Below are 8,831 nucleotides of genomic sequence, written 5' to 3' on the forward strand. Positions count from 1 at the left end.
TTGCACTTTATACTATGTGTGCTGCGTTAAGTTAAATAAGACTTGTTATAGCACTTGCATATCATTGCTCTTTTGGTGGTTTTGATTGCTTCATTTGTCCTTATTTGTAAGTCGCTTTGGATAAAAGCAGCATCTGCTAGATGACTAAATGTAAATATAAATGTAATGTTATAAATCCTGATTTTGAGTATTATTTCCTGTGTCAGGCTTTACAGGTTTTAAATGCTAATATTGCTCATCATATCAGTATTTATTGCTGTTGTTCTGATCTGAGCGTAATGGACATCAGCTTCCTTTTCACAAGCTTCAGAATATTCTGCGTTTCTAAATTTGCTGAAATGGACAGAAGAGTACTGAACTTCCTCCTCTTGATGAAATGACTTTACTTTCTCCTCCAGGTCAAAGTTCACAGCCGTTGTTGATGCATTTTCATACACATTTTCATTCTGAAGAAAAGACAAGTCAAAAGTTAATGTTCCAAACTGGTTTTACACATCAGTCTATTAAAAACACGGATGGTTTAGGTTTACCTGTTTGCTTTGCTCTTTTGCTTCGGGTCTTTTGAGGTTTTGTTGTTTTTTCTTTCTGTTGAGACGTAAATATAAACATGACATCAGCGCAGTTATGAAGGTATGGTCACGTTAGAGATATTTCACGGGCAACAATTTATCTGTTGGTCAATGCATTTATAATTTGTGTGACAAACTGAACCCAATATGAAAAATTGCCAATTGTGTAGATTCATATGACTGCGTGAAAATTCGCAAATGGCATTAAACGTGACTGAACATGAAGAGGTGTAAAGAATCCCAGACTCACATCATCCATAGAGCTAGACAAACCAGCAGCAGAACGACAGCAATCAGGAGCGATGACAATGTTATGATTGCAGCACTCTCATACACAACAACATCTGGAGACATCAGAAATATTAATATGAATATAAATTCGCAATTGTGAGAAAAAATCTCATAATTGCGAGATATACTACTCTATGCCTAATCTCGCAATTCTAAGAAATAAACTCGCAATTCGGTCAGAGTTACATGATATAAATTCGCAGTTGTAAGAAAATAGTCCTTTTCCCCTCAGAATTAGACTTTAGAAAGAAAAAAAAAACTTTATGAGAAAGCAAAAATCAGAATTGCGTGATACAAAATCAAAATTCTAAGAAATAAACTCACAATTTGGAGTTAAAAACAGAATTGCCTGATATCAATTAGCAATTCTAAGAAAATTGTCTTTTTCCCCCTCGGAATTTAACTTTATAAAGAATAAAAAATATTTATGAGAAAAAAACCCTAAAAAAATTAAGTCAGAATTGTGTGATATAAAATCGCATTTCTAAGAAATGAACTTGCAAATTTGAGTAAAATCTGAATTGCGTGATACAAATTCGCAATTGTAAGAAAATATTATTTTCCACTTCAGAATTTAACTTTATTACAATTGCAAGATTATATCTCATAATTCTGAAGAGGCAAAAAGTCAGAATTGCAAGATTATAAACGGACAATTCTAAGAAATAAGCTCGCAACTGTGAGATATAAAATTTGAACTACTTGACAAGAAATTCGCAATTGTAAGAAAATAATCTTTTTCTCCCTCAGAATTGGACTTTATAAAGAAAAAAACATTCTTTATAAGAAAAAGAGTCAGAAATGTGATATAAAATTGCAATCTAAGAAATAAAATCGCAATTTTTTGTTAAATCTGATTTGCGTTTTACAAATTTGCCCCTTCAGAATTGAACTTTATTACAATTGCAAGTTTATATCTCATAATTCTCAGGAGGAAAAAAAGTGAGCATTGCAAGATTATAAACTGACAATTCTGAGAAATAAGCTCGCAACTGTGAGATTTAAAAGTAGAATTACATGAAAAAAATTTTTGCAATTGTAAGAAAATAGTATTTTTCTCCCTCAGAATTGGACTTTATGAAGAAAATAATTATTCTTTATGAGAAAAAGAGTCAGAAATGTGTGATATAAAATCGCAATTTGACTAAATAAAATCTAAATTTTTTGTTAAATCAGAATTGCGTGATACAAATTCACAAATTCGATTTAAAATTTGTGACATCAGAAAACATGCAGTTTAATTCAATTCTTTTAAATGAGTTTATGAAATTATTTCCTCATTACTCAATTCTGTTTAATTAGTAAAAAAAAAAATCCTTCATACAGTATGTACGGCTTTATTGGGTTTAAATGCTAATATTACTCTTCATATCAGATCTGTTGAAGATCGGTTGATATGGAAAGCATCTGCTGTGTACAAACATCTGACTGATGTCAGTTTTACATGCATTCTAAATAACAAACATCTTAAAGACATCTAATAAACATCTATTTGACATCTGATGGACGTATGACAGATGAGCACACAATAAAAAAATACACATTGCAGATGTAAATGCAGATGTTGAATAGACATCTCCATGATGTGTGTGTGCTATCAGTGTAGGATTCACAATAACACACCAATCGAGTGTTTTTCTCATGTTTTACTCACAGGTGACATCGAGGAGTGTTTCTGCAGATGGGAATGTTTCAAAGTGTTTCAGTGCACATGAGTATCGTCCTGAATCCTCACGGCTCACTGCAGAAACATGCAGCTGATCCCCAGAATAACTGAGATCCAAATGAAGCCCGTTCTTGAACCAGATAAAGGTTTGTTTCAGAGGACAGCCGGTCTTACAGGTCAGTGTGACGTTCTGCCCTTCAGTCACACGATCAGAGTCCACAGACACCTGAACATCTAATAAAACACACATCGGTCTATACATGTGACCCTGCTGCACAAATCCAGTTTGAAGTCTCTGGGGTATATTTGTAGCAATAGACACCAAAACTTTGTATGGGTCAAAATTATACATTTTTATTTTATTCCAAAAATCATTGGGATATTAAGTAAAGATCATGTTCCATGAAGATATTTAGTAAACTTTCTACCGTAAATATATCAAAACCTAATTTTTGATCAGTAATATCATAATATGCATTGCTAAAAATTCATTTGGACAACTTTAAAGGTCCCGTTCTTCGTGATCCCATGTTTTAAACTTTAGTTAGTGTGTAATGTTGTTGTAAGAGTATAAAAAATATCTGTAAAATTCTAAAGCTCAAAGTTCAACGCCAAGCGAGATATTTTATTTAACAGAATTCGCCTACAACGAACGACCAGTTTGGACTACATCTCCCTAGTTCCTGCAGTAATGACGTCACTAACACAGTTTTTTGACTAACCTCCGCCCATAAAAGGGGGCGTGGTCTTGTTGCACTCGGACGAAGAAGAAGGAAAAGCTGCGTTTGTGTTTGTCGCATGTCGTCGAAACGCTGTTATTTTCATCTCGGAGTCCAATCATCTTTGTTTGGGCTTCCCAGGGACGCTGTACTTGGAGATCAATGGTTACAATTTATGTTTAACTCGGTTACCGAAAATTATAGTCCACACGTAAAACTATGTGCAGCACATTTTGCTGAGGACAGCTTCCTCAATCTCAATCAGTTTAATGCCGGATTCGCACAAAGATTATTCTTGAAAGATGGAGCAGTTCCCTCTTTGTCTGGAGAAGGCGTTGTTTATGGACCACAACCGGTAAGTGTATTTTATTATTTAAGTTGCTGCGTTTAACAGTTTTTGTAACGTATTACACAAAGGGCAACGCTGTTTATCTTTGTTAACTAGATGTTAGGGCTGTGCAAAAAAATCAAATGCGATTTTAATGCGCATCTCGTCAGTAAAAACGCTCCTGTGATTATAAGTACATCTCCAGCACATGCTCATGCGCACTTGCTTCTCAAAACTCGCCCAATCACGTTTCCAGGAGGGCAGCGTGCGCTCAGCTGCTGTCGAATCACAACACAGGAACTGCTGGCCCAATCAGAACTCGTTACGTATTTCTGAAGGAGGGGCTTTATAGAACAAGGAAGACATCAGCCCGTTTTTATGACAGTGAAAACAGCGGTATACAGATAGTTGAATTGAGTGAAAAATACTGTTTTTTTTACACGCGAAACATGAAAACATGTTATATTGCACACTGTAAACACAATCAAATCTTCAAAAAAACACGAAAAACGTGACCTTTAAAGTTTTTTTCTTCTTCAGTATTTAGATTTGGAAATATTTTTTTCAGCTTTCAGATCATGCATGAATCTCAATTTATAAAAATTTACCCTGGTTTTGTGGCTCAGGGTCTCTATATATCAGATATATCTCTTTCTAGAATGCAAATAAAAGATGCATACCAAATGAAAATTAATCAAGGGGTAAAGTAATATTTACCTGTGACATGTACAGTGAATTCTGATGGACTATTTAAGGTAAATCTGGTGTTTCCTTCTCTGTAAACGAAGCTCATGTAATATGTGCCAGCGTCTGTCTCTTTTAGACCATGAATGTGTAGGTAACACCAGTCTACTAAATGTTTATATATACTATATCTGTATCGGGAGTCTTTACTGGGATCTGTTACAGTTTCAGTATTATTTCTTCTGAGTTTCCATAACTGTAATATCCATCCAGTAAATAAACATTTGGACTCCAGAGCCACAGCTGATCCTGCAGGAGCACAAACTGATCCAGGGTGAAAAACCACAGTGTTTATCTGAGCAAATAAACCTGAAACACAAATCAGAATGGGAGGCAAAAAAGGGAAACATTGACAATATACCTAAAGGAAATGAACTGAAATGAAATTACATTTAGTGCTTCGTCAAAGTAGTTCTGTAGCACTGGAGGTGTTACAAAGAAACACAATAAAGACTAAGGAATGAATTAATCTTACCTTTCACATACAGCAGAGATAACACCATGAGTGAAAATGTGAGATTCATGGCAGATTCACAGAATTATGAATTAATACGGTTTGATATTTGCTTCAAATGACGCAGCAGTGAACGTCTCTTCTTAAGAAGACCTAAGACTCAATACTAAAACATCTAAAAGCAGAACGATCAGAAATAATGCAGGAAACACCCAAAAATGAGGAACAACCTGTGATGTATTTTTCTAAAGCAGTTCTAATAAAAAAGCTCATGCACATAAAGATTTAATGACACTCATTGGCTACTTTAAATTTGTGACATCAGAAAATATGCAGTTTGATTCAATTCTTTTGAACACTATTATGAGATTATTTCTTCATTCTTAAGAAATTTAAATGAGTTTCTGAGAATGGTTTTTTTTGTAGGACACTGGATCTGTCACCATCTCCTGTGCTTTGTAGTCTCGGTTTGTGTATGATGTGTTCTGTAAGACTTGTGTTTTCTGTACTTAGTAAAATATGGGTTTTGAGACTTCAGTTAGTAGAATTTAATTTGACCCTAACCCTGAACACAAAGCTGATCTCACAGTTTTAACCACACACTTATTATATCACATATAATCACATATAAATCACAGAAAGATGAAAAAACAGCACAACAAAAAAAACTTTGTATTGTAATCTCACACTGACCTCTGCTGGTCAAAAAGAGAATTACGTTTTGTAAAAGTTTACATTAAAGTTAAAACAAAAATACATATACTATTTATTTATTGTTTGTTTGTTAAATTTGTTATTTTACAGATTTTTTTTCATTACAAGAAAAAGTCACTTAACTTGCATTTTAGCTGAACATGAAGCGTCTCTTCCAACAATATTGTTTTTATTTTTCATATTTCATGTAAATAAATTAAATATTCAGTGAATTCTAAACGTTTTATATAAATTTACAACCTTATGTGTTTTTATCCTGACATTATTTCCTAAATTTCGAACATAATTTCTAGATTTAATTCAATAAATATAGAAAAAGTTTTTATAATTAATTTATTCTTTCATTTTGTTTTGTCATTCAATAAATTTAAAACAATTTATACGAATTTCAACTTTATGTGTATATTTATTCTGATATTATTTCCATAAATTAATTTATTCATTCACTCATTCTGTTGCATGTTATGTCAAAAAAACTAATTAAATATATATAATAATTTTAAATATTTTATATAAATTTGCAACTTTGTGTTTTTTTTTATTCTGATATTATTGATTGATTAATATTTTTTTGTTTGTTTGGGCAATACTCAATAAATTCAAAATATTTTATAGAAATGTCCAGCTTTATGTGTGTAATTAATTAATTGATCCATCTATTCATCCATTTATTCATTTACTTACTGTTGCATGTTTGGTCAAATAAACTAATTGAACATATACAATCATTCTTAAATCTTGTATTGAATTTACATCGTTGTGTGTTTTTATTTTAACATTATTGTCTGAATTGATCGAATGATATTTGTTTGGCAATTACTCAAAAAATGTAAAATATTTAATATACATTTTCAACTTTATATGTGTATTTATTCTGATATTATTCCCTAAAATTATTTCCTACACAATTAAAGGGACGTAATACTGACGCGTACAGCAGGGGGCGCTGCTCTTCTGAGCTCAATGGAGTTTAATGACGCTCAAACTGAAGTCTAGTCTTGGATAGTTTTCTGCAGGCGTTTTTGTTCATTCATGTGGTTTCTGTTCTGATGATATTTCATTACACACTGATGATAATAATGTGTCAGAGTAGGGCTTTTCAAGATTTTAGATGTATAAGTTATAAGATGTACATAGTTATTGAACTATGTAATTTAAAATACTTGCTATGATTATTTCTTTTAAATGATAATTCAATACACAAATTTAATGTATTGTAACATCTGACTCTCGTGCACATTTTTTTATTCTGGCTTTATAGCACTGATCATCAGATGTTTTTATGGATTTATTTATATGGTTTATTATAGATGGTAGTGGCTTTTTTCAAACTTTTTAAAGTGGATGAAACATTATGTACAGAAATGCAGAAGTTATCAAACAAATGATAAAACATAAAAATCAAATCAATTTGATCAATTGTATGTGATCAGAGTCAGCTCATGTGATCTAAGTGGATGCTGACCTGAACCCTGAATCCAATTACTCACAGCAAAGACTTACCAGGAGCAAAACAACAGACAGAACGGTGTTTTTGTGTTTTTTGTCTTGTGAGTCGCAGTGTTTTTGTACGTCGTCGTCGCGTCTACCTGTCTGTAAGCGCAAATACAGTCGCGAGTTTCTGCTTGATGTCGGCAGAACCCCACTACTGCATCTCGCCCACAGCGGAGGCGCCACAAGCGGTGCTTTGTGTTTACATCAATGACGCGTGGTGCCGCGATACTGTTGTACAGTTGTACAGGAGCCTGTGGCAGGGGATACAGACCATTACGGACTACGAGCCCCCACCACGGACCTGTGACAGCAACATCTCTCTACTGAACGAGCTGAACACCTTTGAGCAACAAAACAGCACCACTGCACAGAAGACTCCACCTCCTCCCGGCGACCAGGTGTTGATGCTGACTCCAGACAGCGTGAGGAGATCCTTCAGCAGGATCAATGCACGCAAAGCTCCGGGTCCTGACAACATCCCTGGGCGTGTACTGAAAGACTGTGCAGCAGAACTCACTGATGCCTTCACAGACATTTTCAACATCTCACTGAGTCAGGCTGTTGTTCCCACATGCTTCAAAACTACCACCATCATTCCAGTCCAGAAGAAGCCATCTCCATCCTGCTTCAATGACTACCGTCCTGTTGCACTTACTCCCATCCTCATGAAGTGCTTTGAACGACTAGCCATGCACCACATCTAGTCCCCCCCCCCCACCTCCCTGGATCCCTTCCAGTTTGCATATCAGTCCAACAGGTCGACTGATAATGCCATCGCCACAACCCTCCACTCAACACTCAAACATCTAGAGAAAAAAGACTCATATGTCAGAATGCTGTTCATAGATTTCAGTTCAGCATTCAACACAATCATCCCTCAACAGCTCATCTACACACTTCGCTGTGCAACTGGCTGTTGGACTTTCTGACTGGAAGACCTCAGGCAGTACGGGTCGGCAGCAACACATCCAGCACCATCACACTGAACACTGGGGCCCCCCAAGGATGTGTGCTGAGCCCCCTCCTCTTCACTCTGCTGACATACGACTGCACACCTTCACACAACTCCAACCTCTTTATTAAGTTTGCAGATGACACGGCTGTGGTGGGTCTCATTAGTAACAAAGATGAGACAAACTACAGGAGTGAGGTGAGCCGCCTGGCCAAGTGGTGCAGTGACAACAATCTCTCTCTGAACGTGGAGAAGACGAAGGAGATTGTTGTAGACTTCAGGAGAGTGCACACTCAGCACGTTCCTCTGACCATCAACAGTGCGACTGTGGAGAGAGTGAGCAGCACCAAGTTCCTGGGTGTGCACATCACAGAGGACCTCTTCTGGACTGAAAACACAGCAGCACTGGCCAAGAAATCTCAACAGCGTCTCTACTTCCTCCGCAAACTGAGGAGAGCCAGAGCCCTGACCCCCATCATGTGCACCTTCTACAGAGGCACCATCGAGAGCATCCTGTCGAGCTGCATCACTGTGTGGTAAGGTGCCTGCAACGCGTCCTTTCGAAAAAATCTGCAATGCATAGTGAGAGCAGCTGAGAAGATCATTGGTGTCTCTCTCCCCTCCCTCCAGGACATTTATGGAACCCGTCTCACCCGCAAAGCCCTCTGCATCGCAGGTGATCCCACTCACCCATCACACATCTTCTTCAGTCTGCTGCCATCAGGGAGGAGACTGCGGAGTCTCCAGGCCAGGACCAACAGACTAAAGGACAGCTTCATCCACCAGGCTGTCAGGAAGCTGAACTCCCTCCCGAACTTGCCCCCCCTCCCCCCTTCTGCCCCAGACACCACTGAATTATAACCCCCCCCCACCACACTAATTATATGATGGCATGCACTA

At 36.6% G+C, this 8,831-nt stretch overlaps 1 protein-coding gene across 1 annotated transcript; it reads right to left on the reverse strand.

Annotated features, from left to right (window-relative positions):
* Positions 1-218: 218 nt before the first annotated feature.
* LOC132126197 (uncharacterized) lies at positions 219-4,599 on the reverse strand. Its single transcript, XM_059537331.1, has 5 exons — positions 4,291-4,599; positions 2,515-2,760; positions 820-913; positions 531-585; positions 219-446 (listed from the first exon to the last, which is right to left on the reverse strand). The coding sequence occupies exons 1-5, from the start codon at positions 4,364-4,366 to the stop codon at positions 219-221; spliced, it is 699 nt and encodes a 232-aa protein (XP_059393314.1). The 5' UTR covers positions 4,367-4,599.
* Between the last annotated feature and the right edge of the window lie 4,232 nt (positions 4,600-8,831).

Source organism: Carassius carassius, chromosome 44 (genome assembly GCF_963082965.1).
Source record: "Carassius carassius chromosome 44, fCarCar2.1, whole genome shotgun sequence".
Lineage (NCBI taxonomy): Eukaryota > Metazoa > Chordata > Actinopteri > Cypriniformes > Cyprinidae > Carassius > Carassius carassius.